This window comes from Strix aluco, chromosome W (genome assembly GCF_031877795.1).
Source record: "Strix aluco isolate bStrAlu1 chromosome W, bStrAlu1.hap1, whole genome shotgun sequence".
NCBI lineage: Eukaryota > Metazoa > Chordata > Aves > Strigiformes > Strigidae > Strix > Strix aluco.
In genome coordinates this window covers 49,107,017-49,123,413 of record NC_133970.1, presented here as the reverse complement: position 1 = coordinate 49,123,413, position 16,397 = coordinate 49,107,017, and the positions used below count along the sequence as shown (strand labels likewise).

The 16,397-nt window shown below is 36.8% G+C and overlaps 1 protein-coding gene across 10 annotated transcripts in view; it reads right to left on the bottom strand.

Annotated features, from left to right (window-relative positions):
- LOC141917562 (A disintegrin and metalloproteinase with thrombospondin motifs 6-like) overlaps nucleotides 1-16,397 on the bottom strand; it is a 135,414-nt gene that overhangs the window by 29,232 nt on the left and 89,785 nt on the right. For 9 of the 10 annotated variants that reach the window (XM_074810851.1, XM_074810853.1, XM_074810854.1 and 6 more), the window contains 2 exons: nucleotides 12,726-12,889; nucleotides 10,883-11,021 (listed from right to left, as the gene is read on the bottom strand). In XM_074810851.1, the coding sequence (XP_074666952.1) occupies nucleotides 10,883-11,021; nucleotides 12,726-12,889 (303 nt within the window). Of the gene's footprint in view, nucleotides 1-10,173; nucleotides 10,263-10,882; nucleotides 11,022-12,725; nucleotides 12,890-16,397 lie in introns of all 10 variants that reach the window. The other variant, XM_074810856.1, reaches the window with a different exon arrangement.

Below are 16,397 nucleotides of genomic sequence, written 5' to 3'. Positions count from 1 at the left end.
ATTCCAATTGACTGAATGCCCCCAACCACACAAAATCTTTCATTTTCCTTCAATTTTAGGCCACCCCACTGAGAGGATTTTAAATTGCTGTTGTTTTCTAAAACAAAGGGAATATATTTATAGATTTACTAACAGATTGTTTTTATTTATATATTGCACAAAATCCATTTTCTGTCCACCCTCCTCTCCTAGTAAAAGACACTTCAATTTCCAAACAAAACATCAACAAACAGAATGTGGTCACACTTCAATGCAGAATTACTGTTTATGTGCTCTGGTTTAAAATAAACCAGCAACACTAGGATACAGTGTTGAATTATTATACATGTCATCCTATAAATATTTTCATCAAAATAATAGAAGTATTATTCATTCTGAAAGATGCAGTTTGTCTCTGTGAACTCTCATCTTGTCTGACACTCCCAGCTCCTCTTTCACTGTTAACTATTAACAAGGCAGTTCAGAATTGATTATTATTCCCAAAGCATAATGATATATCACTGCCAAGGCAACATTATAAGATAACACATTAAGCAGATTTTCCAATTTAAAAAAAAAAAAAAAACAGGATCTAAAGAAAGGCATTAAAGAACCATTGATATGACAACAGTGCAGCTCAGACTATTGTTGTAAACAGTGGTACACATGGCCTCCTCTGTTTTTAAAACAAGCTGTATGATGTTTGCTAGCATAAAAAGACTGTGGATCTGTAATTCATATGCAGTTATTACTGAACATAAGTAGTCATAATACTGAAATAGGATTATTTCTATGATAAAAGTTGCAATAAAGCCCTAAACCTTTCTTAAAAACAGAAGCATTTACTTAACTTTTTCCAAATTGTGAAATACATACAAATAAATAGGGTTTAAAACATCCTGGCTTCAAATATCTGCCAACTTAACTTTACAGCCCTCTCTTCATTTTAAGACAAGTATTTTATAGGAGGTAGATGTGCAGTAATAAAATTAATTGTATAAATGTTTTTCAGACATTGAACAAACACTAAAAACATGGCATTTTCTTTCACCAAACATTTGTAGTCCTTTTGCTCATTTTAAACTAGCTAAACAACTTACCTTGCAATTGTTTTGTTTGTTATTCATTATGGACAAGAATCAAATCTCCTACTTTGGTTCCTAAAATGAGACCTATATGGAATTTAGGTATTTAATTCCAATAGTGAGTCAAGCCTAGCCTTGAGATGCCTTAAGTTTGGCCCACAAAGCATCCTGCTTGGCTATGAACAGAAGTCTCCCAGTCTAAGCACAGAGGCATGTGAAATGTCTCTAGGATGTTATGTGCAAAGGACCTGGAGAAAATGGTAACCTCCTTTTTCACAAGTCTTGAGGATGGCAATACAGTCCCCCATGAGGCTGCAGATAGAGAAGTAGTAGGTATGATCCCTTCTCAACCCTGAGGGAATTTCTGCTTCCCACGAGCATACACTAACTTCTGTGACTAAGCATACACTAACTTAGTGATTATTTTAGCTAAGGTGGCAAGACTGGTTTCTAGTCTGTAGATTATTTCTAGTTCTTATTCATGTAAATATCTAAACCATCTTGAGATGAAAATCCATACCTGCCTGTGCTAGATGTCTTATTTGCTGGTAACAGATTAAGCCCCTTTCTTGTCTTCCTGCCATTGGCCCCATGAATCTTGCATCCCTGGTTGCACTGTGGCCCAGAATGCTTATTAAAAAAATCTTCCCTTTCCCTACCCCTCCTAGACTCCTCAACTACTCTACGGCACACAGAGTACTCTTCTGGAGATGCGCTCCCAGTTGAAATCTCTTTGGTCTGATATACGGAATTCCTATTTAATAACTGCCATGGCATCCTGCAAAATATGGGTATTATCCCTTACATAAAAATATAGCCTTGTTAATTCAAATACTCTCAGGAAAACCCAGCAGTCTTGGATCCTAAGCACATAAAATGTTCCTTGTGTGGCCTCAACTCAAATGTGCATGCTCCTGACAAGCAGGGTAGGAGTTAGATTCATCACTCAACATACTGCTTCTTACAGGCTGCCTTTTTAGCAGGTGAGAACTTTGTATCAACCCTCAAAATCACCTGCCTCCTCACCTTACCTCAAAATCATTAACTATGTTGAGATCAAAGATGCCTAATGCTGAAGTCTTCACTCTACTGCAGTACCTAAATCCAGACTCTCAGCTTTGCTGCTGTGTTATCTCCCTCTTTGATTACAGCTATACATAACCTTCTAAAGTAGGCACTTTAAATCAGGTTGTAAATCATTTCATACATCTGACATCTCAGGTTATCCATAAACATCACAAGCATTTTAAAGTAAGCTTTATTTATGAAAAAGATATTGATTAATATGAGACATCTTACAGGTGAGCCAGGTAAACCAATCAGCTTCTTCCATTTGCTCTTTTTTCTACATGTATCTGGATGCCACAACATTAGACAACAGTAGGTACCACTAAACAGCGCAAAAGGCTGTCAGACTGTTTTCCAAGTGTATCCTACATACACAAATCTACATGAACAACCTAAAAAGAAAATACCGTTTTTGAACAGTATTCAACCTCTGGGTTTTTTTTGCAAATTTTCAATTTATGTGCTTTACATGTTGGAAAAAAATAATTTTGTACAACCCTTCTGTGCATCTGTTCACACTTGAGTTTATTTCAGCCACAATACAAACTGTGCCCAGTACTCCAGAGGGATTTTACTAGTGCCTTATCCAGTGTCATTAATACTTTTAAAGAAATACATCCTAAAGAAAAACTGAAGTCTGATGAGTCATGTGAAAGGTCTTTAAGAAGCCCACTAGGCTCACTGCCTTTTGGCTCAACAATTTACATTTTAAGCATGCCTCTTGTCTACTAAACTTTTCAAATTCTTTATTAAATGTAGGTGACAACAAAAGTCTTAGGAAAGTCTAGATAAATTAAACTACTACATTTCCTTGGTCCAGAAAAAGAGTTATATATTAAAATATATCTGGCTAGTCAAGCATGACCTATCATGTTACACTTTATCTCACTGGTCATTTATTTCTAGATCTTTAGTTATCTTCAAAATTTCAAATCAATTAGCAATTCAATGTTGTTGTTATATATTTCTTTTCTACACACACACACACAGACTTCAGTTCTTTACTCCTTTAGTACTATTTTAGTAGAGAAAAGACATATCAATTGCAGCATGAAAGAGAGAGAAAACTGTTTACCAGATTAGGCTCTCCTTTATAATAACTTCCTTTCATTCTTGACAAATAAGTGGAAGATCTAAATATTTGAGAATCTGTGACAAGATGATTCACTTTAAATTCTATAATCTATGTAAGCACTGCCAACAGATGAGAATAATTAAAATCAGATCTGACAACCTGAGTAGGAATATTTCTTTTGCAATTTTCTACTTTAACTTCACCATGATGAGAAATAGTATTTAAAAGGACTAGCCAAACAGAAATGCTAGTAACACAGCACTGCTAGTTGAGATAGAATTTATGTTCAGCTCTGATGAATAATCATTTATCCTTTCTAACACAAGCTGCCTTAATTCTCTTGGTGGCTGATAAAATAACACGTTTCCCTCAAATATAATTGCTTAAAAAATAATTTATACACACTTTATAATTAAGCATTTTAATGATGCATACCATTCTCTCAAATATATTTATGGGATAGAATATATATTAATGTTATGTTTTCACTAAATTTCCTACTGGCCTCAGACACATTTTCTTCCAGGCTTTGGCTAAACATTGGCAGCCCTGGTAAATTCATTTCTGAAAAGCCATGTAATAAGAAAGTATTCTGAAGTACTATGAACACGAAGTATCGTTGTGCTCAGTTTTCAAACCAGCCACATTATTTATTGAATGTTGGTCAGGTAGCATATCACCCCTAAAACAGCATTCATCACTATTCACTCACACAGTGAAGAATCTTTAATCCATGCCAGACAGGTATGTTAATCCAGCTTTAAAATGTTCTGCAGCATCTTGCCACACAGTATGTGGTTTGTGATACAAGAAACATAGGTATGGATTAAGGAAACTTTATATCATTGCTAACTACAATGTTATTTAAAATAACATCTCAGAAACAAAATTCAGATTCTAACTTTAAGTCAAGAAAAAGCAATGGAAAATTTTGGAAGTGCAGTTTTTACCCAGACAACAGCTACAACTTGGTTAAGCTCTGTGGGCCTTGAAAAAGTCTTTTTAAATTATCAACTCTTCTCTGAATATATGGTCTCTTAAAATAATCTAAGCAGCACAGCTAAACAAATTCATTTAAACTCTTGAGTGAATAAATTACAAGTTGTTAGACAGAAACACTCTGCTTTCAAATCTACAGATCTATAGTTTATAATAAAAAGACATAAAATGTCCTCATGACTGGTCAATGCAATTCTAATAGAAAACAGAACTCCAGTGGTTCAGTGACCATATTCTCCAGAGAACTGAGATGTTTTCAGATTTCAACTCACAAATAGTCTGAATGACTTTCAGTAGTCAAATTTTAAATTACATGGAGCACATTTTATTCTTAAATTAAAACTGCAGGCATGTAAATGCTATATCTATTTTTAAAACCAATCCCAAAAATTGTGGTTTGTGATTGCAACAGTTAATTATAAAGATGCCAATACCAATACATCTTGCATTACTAAAAAGTGCATGTTGGTTAATCCAGACATACTTTGAGCTCACTCATCAGATCACAGGATGTTCATCACAGAGCCAAACTTACGGTTTCCTTGATGAGGACAAGTATGTTTTATTTGTCTAAAGACAGTTTCATAATTCATCTGAGGGCATGAAAGAAAAACATAGTAGGCACCACTCTACAAGAGTGATGAGCAGCAAAGGAAACTGGACAGCAATCAATTTACTTATAATAATATACTGACTGAATATTTCATAAAGAAACATGAATATGTAAGATATTTGACTCATCTGGAGATGAACTCCAATATAATTAATGAAATCAAAACCAACGCTTAGGGTACCTGGTAAATTCCAGATAATAAATGCTGTCATTTGTTGCCATTTATTGCTAGAACTCTATTAAGCATAGAAGAAAATAAAAAAGAGGACATGCACTTACTGGAGTTTATTTTTAATGTATACAAAAGTAAAAATACATAGAGGATTTTTTTCCTTTGTTGGATTTTTTTAAACATTATCCCCACCAGTTCACTTTCTTGTTCAGAATACTTATGGATCTGAACAAAGTCATATACTTGCCCTTGGAAAGCTACAAGATATCATATGAGACAGGCATGAGAGTAAATAAACTGCAAATCTGTGATCTGTAAGTGATATATATCACCCTTTTCTATTTCAGCACTTTCTTCTTCTCTTTCCAGCCTTCATTTCATTGTTTTATTTCCTATTTCTATGTATTCTAGTTTCCCCTTTTTTAGATTTTTCTCATTAAATAATCAGGTCCTTTAAAAAAATATTCTGTTGTTGTCATAATTTTTTTCTGAATTCCAGCAACCTGTTCATCCATCCAGCCCTTCTAAATTCCCCGTGTTCTTTCCTCTCCCACTCTTTTCTGTCTAGAAAAACTTGCACTGTACATTCTGGTATTCACAGGCATTGTTTTCCTGTAGTCTTGTCCAAGTTTACCAGCAGCTATAAAGACCTATACAAGATAGTAACTAACTTTCCTTCTGAAAACTCTTGACTGAGAGTAGAACAGTTATCAGTGAACTTTCAGGAAAGGGAATTAATATGGAGAATACACATAGCTCAGTTTTACATAATGTTCCCAGAGACGAAAGACTAGCTCAGTATAAATTTGTATTTTAAATAAATTTTTTCAATATAGAAAATAATGGTTCTAGTATACAAAAAGAAAAGCTGCAGTTCTGAATTTCCAAGCCTAAGAACAGATACTAAGAGACAGATATTAAAAATGAATGAAATTATATTCCCATCCTACATATGAGTACATGAATTCAAGAAAAGAGAAGAGTTGTCTATTACCAAGCAATCTCTTTTAACTACCTGGTAAATCTGAAGAATTTATTTTTAGAAAAAACTCAAGAAAATACCAAAATAAAACTCAGATTTTGGAGACATGGTTTCTGCTTAATTGACTCTACAGGATATGATGCTCACTTGCAGAGCAACTACTGAATATTTTGTTCTTTTCTCCTTTAACATGAATGACACTACTAAATACACAATCTACACTACTACATACACAAGGAGTTGAATGCACCACTTGCAAGTTTGCTGATGATCCCAAACTGGGAGGTGCTGTTGACTCTCTTGAGGGACAGGAGGCCTTGAAGAGGGATCTACATAGATTGGAGCACTGGGCTACGATTAATGGGATGAAATTTAACAAGAACTGGACAGAACTGGCTGGACTCTGTGCCTAGGATGGAATAACGTCAGACACAAGTATAAACTGGGAGAGGAAGGGCTGGAGAGCAGCCCTGCAGAAAGGGATCTGGGGGTGCTGGTTGACAGCAGCTCAATAGGAGCCAGCAGTGCGCCCTGGCAGCCAAGAGGGCAAACCGCATCCCGGGGGGCAGCAGACACAGCATAACCAGCCAGTCAAAAGAGGTGATTATCCTGCTGTATTCAGCGTTGGTGCCGCCTCACCTTGAGTACTGTGTGTGGTTCTGGGCCCCACAATTTAAGAAGGATGTTCAGGTCCTTGAATGTGTCAGAGAAGGGCAACAATGCTGGTGAATGGGCTGGAAGAAATGTCCTTGTTATGGAGGCTCTCAAATAAACAACCAACCACCAAAAATTAAAAATTTATTGTCAACACAATTAACTTGCCCTTGACAAATTATAGGTTTGACTGTCTGTGAGAGGAGAACAGAACAACTTCCTAGGGTTTAATAACAACCCAAAAGGCAGAACAAAGCCCCACTCCCTAGGGTTTAAGGACAACCCAAAACGCTCTCTCACTCACCCAACAAGTGAGGGCTCTCAACCTCAAGGACCTGCTCAGGGCAGAGTCCCGACCCAGGGCACCTCGAGGAGTTTCCTTGGGTGGCGTCCTGACCCAAGGGGAGAGTCCTCGACCACAGCTGCTGTTCCAGGGGACGAGCTCCAAATGGCTCCCAGGGGACTTCGTTGACACCCAGGCCCAATCTGACCTGTGCTCAGTAGCAGCTCCCATTGGCCAAAGGCCCCAACTGCCAGAAGCCCCGAGAGCAAGGGCACTCAATAGCTGCTCCGCTTCAGCAGCCAAGAAGCCCTATTTTCATTGGGCGGGGGCACCTGCCACAGTCCTATGAGGAGCGACTAAGGACTTTGGGCTCGTCTAGTTTGGAGAAAAGGAGCCCGAGGGGTGACCTCATTGCTCTCTGCAGCTTCCTGAGGAGGGGAAGAGGAGAGGGAAGTACTGAGCTCTTCTCCCTGAGATCCAGTGACAGGATGCGTGGGAATGGTTCAAAGCTGCGTCAGGGGAGGATTAGACTGGACATTAGGAAGCATTTCTTTACCGAGAGGGTGGTCAAACACTGGAACAGGCTTCCTAGAGAAGTGGTTGATGCCCTGAGCCTGTCAGTGCTTAAGAGGTGTTTGGACAATGCCCTTAATAACATGCTCTAACTTGGTCAGCCCTGAATTGGTCAGGTGGTTGGACTAGATGATCACTGTAGGTCCCTTCCAGCTGAAATATTGTATTCTATCTCTCATTAAAGGATTAATTTCCTTCTGGTTTTTAAATGCAATCTAAACATGTAACTGTTTCCTTTGCAAACTGTTTTGCAAATCTCTTAGACTCCTCTATGAAGAATAATGTCTACTGTGGAAAGAGTCCGTTGATTTCAGGTGTCCAGCTGAGTTTTCAGAATACTTCACTTTACACACACTTGATGAACTTCAATGCATGCTTCAGAGCTCAGATATTTCAAAGAGGCACCCAGATAACGCTGAACTGATAATTAGCAAGTAAGACTGTAATGTACACTTGAGTTGCTCAGTATCACATGAGAACCACACAAGGGAGGCAGGAATGGAATCCAAAACACTCACACCACACTAAGCTGTCATAAACAGGAAACCCTCATCCTTCTTCCTACCATTCAATTTACAGCATGCTCTTCCTAGTCTGCAAAACTGAGACAGGCCTTGAACAGAGGTCCTGTTTTAAAAGTTAAAGCGCTTTTAATGTTCAAATGTGACTCAGCAGCACAGCAGAGATTAATGTAAGGTAGAAGTCCAGTGGAAAACAGAGTATGCTACCATCTAATAAAGATTGTAGGTTGCTCTTAGCTTGCTCCTTGGCTCCTGATTGCTCCAGTTATCCTTCTCCAAGACAAGGCAGCTCTAGGAATTGCTGAATGCAGTGGATTGCTCTCAAAAGATTATGAAGAAGAGATTGCACAAAGTCTGGAGACTTCTGCAATATACAATACTCCAAAGCTATTTAAACTTTGCACTGCCAAAATGCTGCTCTAGCCTTTGTTCTCTACTTCATGACATTCAACACATATCCTCAAGTTCATATCACTCTGGTGGGCTGTATGCAGTTCTCCCTTTTTCTGTTTTAGACACTTTGAATTAAAAAATATTCACCAAGTAATAACTGTTTTAAGAGTCACAGACTTGGTCAAATGCTATGTAATGCAGATACAGTCAGCCTGATTTAGAGAGAACTAGACCTAAATAGTGTGGAGTGGACATGAGCTAGTCTGTGACACAGACTCAGGATCAAAGAATGGTCCCTGCTCAGCTGGTCCCTGTTTCACAGAACAGCCACAACCACAGAAAACAATTTAAGATTTCATAGTCATCCTTAAATTTGTCATTTCCTGGCATCTGGATACTTTCAAATTTGATGTTCTTTTAAGACAGTTTTTTAAGTGTAACATACACCTAGACAAAAAGACAACATTAGAATACAGAGATGTTCAGAGATGGACAGAAGTTAAATGTGTTGATTACAATTTAGATTTGCCTACAGCTTTTATATAAAGCCTATGCTTTGATATAAAAGTATATCTGGCTCTACATCATCTAGAACTTTCCTGGATCAAGATGGAATATCATATGATCAAATCTTGATCAGTCCATGCACTACAGGTGTGCTACACCAACTACAATGAGAGGAAGGAAAATGTTGATGCCTTTAAGCTGTTCACAGTCTGTCCCAAAGTCACTACATAATTTTTTTAATCTCATAAATAAAAAATAATTTCCATACTATTATTCTTCACAAATGTTTATTGCCCTTTTTTTACTTTCAGTGAGAACCTTTAACTGCTGAATATTTTGTTATCCTTTGATGCAGAGCAAAATTTCTCTTCTAAAGACAGAGTTCAAGTAAACAGAATTTCAATAATGGGCTTCATAATGAATCCTATAGAAATAAACAAAGCCATGCAGTGGTTTCATTTCTAAGATTTCTCAACACTTTATATTTATATTAGCCAGCTTTTCCAGTTACAGTCTCTGTCTCTACAATCACTGTCTCCGTTTCTTTTTTCCTGACTCAGCTCCTTTTTAGAATTGTGTTTTCTTTTGGCATATGGCAAAAGGTGCTTCATAAACCAGGGGGAATAGCAGGTACTCATATGGAGAAAGCAGATACAGTTTTTAACATGAATCATAGCTAAATGAAACATTTATTCCCTGAGCACAGAGCTCAATGAAAATAAATGACCATAGTATATCCTCATACTAAGGAGAGAAAACCATTAACATTGTTAAAATAGTAGTTTAAAAAGCAATCTGTCACTCATTTGATTGCAAGAATCCAACAAATGAACAATAAAAACACTGGAGAAAGTTGGCACCTTCCTCTATTTTGTTTCAAGACTTTCTCTATTTAGCTGCACAGAATAGAATTTGTGCTGTCATTTGTATCTTACATATGGCTAAGCAAACTGCTATATTTAAACAGCAAACAACTAGTAACAGCCACAGCAGGATACAGCAGAAAGATGAATCAAGACGATCCTAAACATGGATACTTCCAGTAGCCGTAAAAAAAAATGAAAAGGACAAATATTTGGTCCAAAGGTTCTTTAAAAAAATACGGTGTCTTCCTCTTGCTATGGGCAGTGCACAGTGCAGTAGAAAACTGAAATTCTGAGGCAGATTTAAAGCTCTCCCATATCTTCTGAAATTGAGGTATGTTGGGGAGATGGTGCATTCAGTCTCCAGAGAGAAGAAAGATACTGTTCACACAGCACTTCTACTCACCAGTCCATGCAGCAGCAATGGTGTTGGCTTTGAAGGAAGCCAACTGTCCTGCTCTCCCAGCCAGAGGTAAAGAATTGCATTGGTGGCCACTAGAGGGAGGATTAGGAATATAGTAAATTGTGGGCAAAAGGCACCCATGATGAATCATATGGGACAACCTACAAATCCCCCACCACTGCCAACAGGCAACAATTCTCAGATACTGCTATGGGCTGGGAAGTATAATTGAATTGTTATCATCTGCTATAGAGGAGCAGCTAGTATATATCCAAAACTTTGGTGGCTGGATGATAGGAGGGCTGACTAGGATCTTGTGAAGCATACCTACAAACACACAAAGACACATCTCTTTATTTATAGTTGCCTTATTTGCCTTCTGGTTTTTAATCTCCTTACTTAAAACTTCTGATGTCCTTTATCAAGAAAGCTCCTGTGAAAAGCAAACATCCCAGCTTCAATAGAATCTCAGAAGAAGCATCAGCAGAGACACACTGTGCCAAAATACACTGTATTTAACAAAAAGATCTGAACATATTAAATGTACTTGAAAGCAACAAAATCCATTGTGATAAAATAAATGTTCTTTCACTAAATTAAGGTTTGAGGCATGTCTGAAAGAAATGTTTTCAATTAGTTACCTACATAATTATGCAGTAAACTGTATCTTGCAATTCAGTTTACTCTGAAGCTTGACTGCCTGGTGTCTTACCTCCAACACAAGTAGCAGAACATTCTGACCAAGGCAGATAATTCCATGCAAAGCCAACTTCATTGTCTCCACTGCCAGTGTGAGAGATGGGAACACTGAATTTATACCTTATGCCCAAATTTTGTTCCTGTAGCAGAATCTGTAGTTGAAAATAACTGGTTATACCATTAAAACAGGCAAGCAGAGAGCAACTACAGTGACATTTAATCTAGGTATGTGTTATCTTCTGGAAAGGAAAAAAGTAATAAAGGAAGCCATAGTAGTTCTTTTAAAGAATCTGGACTAATTTTAAAACATATATAAAAGAAAAGTATTATTGTCTAAGGTGAGCTTTGTCTTTTTTTCCCTTGACACAACTTTATAACTTCTGTAAGTTCTTTATTGACATAATTGTTCTGAAAAGCCAGTTTTCATAAAATTAATACCTTAATGGAAGTTAATTTGGTAGCTGAATAATTACGTGAGGTCAAAGTTGGTTAGGGACATTACTGTGCAAACATGCAGCAGTCCTCACTGAAATCTTGTGAGGAGTTACTCACATAGCAATTATGCATAGTTCTGCCCTTGCTTACGCTTTTAGTGACTATAATAATAGTAACAGCAACAGACTGTTGCTGAGGTAATTGTTTTCCCCTAATGCAATAGCCAACAGCATTACCTTGGTGGAATCACACCTGTGGTTCCTTTAAAGGAATATCAAAACTCTCACTGCAGCTATATCACTGCAAGTGATACAGATGGAAGTGCAACAATCACTATGAGCTTTTGTCTACCCTCACTGTTGAACTGCATTTCCACATACCACCCATCCAACACTAGTCTTTGATTCTCTACCTAACTTTTTCTTTCTGTTACTAAGAATATACATCATGTTAAGATGCATCAGTCTGACACATCTTAGAGCTATTTCTCATCCCCTTCTACCTTCTGTGATATTTTGCAGAGGCATATCTGCCTATCTCCATTGGACAAAAGAGCAGAGACCTTTCAGTAAGAAAGTCAGTGGCACTGACTGAATGACAAAAGGCACTATTAATCATTGTGTAACTCATTCTATATGGACTCTAGCTTATCCACAGCTACAGCATTAAAAAACAGGATTTGGGTGTTTGAAAATGTCACCTAAAATGTGAATATCTAGGCAACAATCATTCTATACACAAAAATATCCTGTCTGTCTCAAGCAAACCCTGAACTGCAAATCTGGCAGCTGATAGAATATACTGGGCAAGCATCACCCTGTTCTTATATTCCTCAACACAGTAGAGCAACAGTAGGCTCACTATTGCCTACCATCAGAGACAGGGTACCAGGACCCTGGTCACATCTTCTGTTACATTCTCATATTTTGTACAATCTATTCAGAGCAATGTATGTCACAGCAACATACTTTAACACAGGTCAAATCATGATACTCTTGCTGTGGTAAAAGTATACTTCACACTCAGCCCAGGCTTAAAACCACTGACATCTACAGAACTGTCAGGAACTATCTGCTATGTCTTAACACTTCCATGTATCAGCAGTATGCAGAGATACATTATACACCCCATTTACAATTTCTGCTACCATTATTCCAAAGCACATTTAACACAGATAGGGTATTTTCTGTGAGATTTCCTGGGGCTCTTCTGACTTTATCCCTTTTTCATCACAATGTTTGCCTGTCAGTTTTGAAAGATAAGCACACTGTGTTAAAAAGTTATGTCCCAGCTAGTCCCAGCTAGGCAAGCTGTATACTCTTTGTAAACACAACCTATTTTGATTTCATTCATGGCCTTGTCTTTCCTAAGAACATAAATATACATTTCAAATTTCAGAAATATATTAATTATAACTTTACCATGAGTATGAGATTTTCTGAAGTAGGACCTAGTGCTTCCAAAGACTCTGGTTCATCTGTTGGCCTCTTGTAATGGAAAGCTGTTCCAGCAACATCAAACTTTCTCGGCCAGTCAATAGTCCAGGCACCATTAATATAGTAGTCATCCTCTTCAGATTTTAAAGCTTAAAAAAAAAATACAAGCCACCTAAAAATTGGAAGCAGCATTTATAATGGAGAAGCCATTGCAAATTAAACCACTAATCTGTTGGAAGTATGTGACCTTCAGCGCAACATTACTGGTTTTTCAAGCAATATAAAACTTTTTCTTTAGCCCTGGTCAAAATAAACCTCATGCAGTTTGACAGTATTGCCTCTTCAATAATCTTCAATGTGCAGGTATACTTTGCAGATTTCAACATGCAGATGCTATATGGAACAAAACAGAATGCCTCATGTAACTTGCAATATATCTTCAACTTTAAAACTGAGCCCACGTGCAATGTTTGCTGTTCTACTTAAGATATATGTAGGTCTCAAAAGTATAATCAATTATTGGTCTAATATTTAGATTAAGATGTTGGGGCATGGGATAGGTATCTCAGATAATGTGCAGAGGAAAAAAAGAGAAGGAACATTGAGACTGACATATGGTCCCAATCAGCTCTTGCTTTGTTGTCTTTGTCCACTGTTTTTTTTTTTCCTTCTTAAAGCATAAATCCAACATATTTCTACTACAAAACCAAATACTAGCTATTTAATCTGCCAAGATATTTTATTATACCTAATTTACAGCCTTAAACCATAAGAGTACTGTAGACAAAACATAAATTTCTTAGCTAACCAACCAATTAGGCTGGACAAGCGGATATTATTCAGGGACTTAGATTTGATTTTTTTATGAATAATATTAGATTAAGTTTCTAAATAAGAAGCTGACTGCATCTTAAGGTGAATATTCTGTTAATTAGACATTGACTTCTTGACTTAAGGTGAAGATTACTGAGTTATTCAGCATTCATATTTAGTTTAAATAAAACATGTTCTTAAAGGCAAAATGATGATTGGAAATACAAACAGCCGTGTCATTTTTTGTTGAGACAAATCACTGACCTTACTAGATAGGGAATTTACAAACTCACATCACAATCATAAGGAATAAGACAATTTAGGATAAAGTTTTATTCTCAGCTACATCTGTGTCACGTTAAACAGTTAGGGAAAATGTCTGAATGACACTCATTTTCTAAAAGAGATGAGAGAGCATTCATATGAACAGGAGACAGTTGGGAAGCAGTAACGTTCTGTTGGTGACAGCCATATTCAGCAGGGATTAGTAACCGTTTCCACCATAAGGTCTGTAAAGGAATGTCTTTCCAAAGCATAAATCTTATTCCATTGACTTCCCTGGATTTACTCTGGAAACACACATATGCTTTGAGTGAAAAAACTAGCTCTGACACATTCACTTACCTGGAATTCTCAAAGTAATTTAGATTCCTTATTGTCTATATAGGTTTTGTAGTACAAGAAGGAGATAGTAAAAAAAGAGAGTATAGGAGAATGAGACAAATTGCAAGAAGTACTGTACTAAAAGAACAGTACTTCCACCATTTATCTATTTTATGAGGGTATATGAAATAACTCTGTTACAGCTGAACATCAGTATTTTTTTTATTAGTGGTCATATTTCCACATAGCAAAAATTTCTAACTATCCTGCTTTCACAAAATCTAGCTTAATTAAAAGAGGGTCACAGGGTTTCCCAAAGCCACCAAGAGATATTAAAGTCTCTTACTGTGCCACTCAATCCCAAACATTTTCTCGTCAGTATGTCTAGTATCTACTAAGAGCAAATAATGAAGCAAATTATTTACTTATATTATTTGAGACATATGAACAACAACAAATGAGACATATAAACAAGCACAGGAGAACAAACATTCTCATACATTGTTTACATAATTAATCGTTCTGAAATTATATGCTATCAATTGTATGTATGCTATATACACTTAAACTAATATATACCCAGAAGTAAAGTGGTTCATTTTTTACCTGGCTGCCAAAGAAAAATGCATTTGCATTCTGTAAATAGATTTACTTAATGTCAGTTGTTATGCATAGGTGAAGGCCACACAGCTGTGAATAGCATTCCAATAATATAATTACATGACAGTGATGAAGCAGTGGCATAATGCTATTAGCATATGAGACAGAAGGAACAAGTTAATGTCATAATCAAATAATTATGAGAACTTGAGAATGCAGGAAGACCACTGAAAATTAGCACACAACACCCTGTTGTGTAAGGGGAATATAAGGGAAGATATCACCTTGGATCAATCCATTTAAAGGAAGATAACAGCATTACTAAACATACATTTTTTTTCAGCAGCTCTGAAAACAGGCAATTTTGCTGTTGCTGGGCTATTTTTTGGACAGATCAGTTGAAAATACTTAATTATTTATGCAGCTGCAGAAACATGCAGAAACAACACTAGGAGTGATATTGGTGCACAAAGTGATAAACCAGAGATGGGGGGGGGGGGAGGACAGGTACTGACTGAGCTAACTGAAGTTGCCAAATGTCTAACTGCAGACTAAATTTGAGGCCATGGCTTGCAAAATAACTGGATCTTAGTTTAAGGAACTGTGAGATGTTGTAAGTTAGTTTGAAAGCCTGCTAACTGAAAGGAACAAAGAAGAAACCTCAAAGCCAGTGTGACAGAGAAATTGATTTTTCAGACTGTGGTCACATATTTGGCAGCGGTGCACATAAAACAAAATATGTGTAAATGGTTATTTTCAGCTGAATCAGTTCTCTAATCTGGTTCATGGTGTGGCCACACAAACAGCTGTCCTGGAACAGAGGGGACTCCATAAAGACAGGGAAGGAGCTGTGAAGTTGACACTGCACTAAAGAAATATCTATAAAACAATACCCTCAAGCTATGTATTTTAACATAACAAACTCATTTTTAATTGCCATAGTGCTTGTACAATTCTTTTTAGGGAGCAAACTAGAAGCCTTTCTTTCCCCAGAAACTGGTGATCCTAAAATAGTGATCTAGTTCACACTCACAGTACAAAACATCCCAGCACAAAATGAAATTACCCCTGTGACTTATTAAAATTATCTTTCATTAGGATATAATGGCAGCTTTGAAAGTTGGAAACACAAGGAACTAGTGAAGGAGAAGAATCCCCCATTTGTGTTAACCAGGGCTTCTATGGCATGAAGCAAGGCATGAAACTCAAGAAACCCCTTGAAATTGTGACACATTAAAAAAGTATTTATGTACCACTTTACATTTTTAGATCTGTGGCCAGATTAAATACCAAAGAAGTTGCCTATATTTTTTATTTAAGCCAAAAAATTGACATTTTTTATTCATTTTATACAGATGGTGCTGATCTAAATGCTTTTCCAGATCACTTTCCTCTGCTTATAAATCAGAGGAATTACAAACTTAATTGTAGTTGCTAAGAATATCTTCTTTATTCTGGTTTTCAGCTACCCATGGAATCAGAAACACAATATGAATCTGTGTATTAAATATAATGACACTAATATTGGTGCAGATTTCAATGTTACTAAATGCTCTTTTGACAATATGGTTCTTAGCAGAAAACAACCATGATAGGACACATTGTATGCCTCTCCCACCACCTCTGTTTGAAATGTTAATA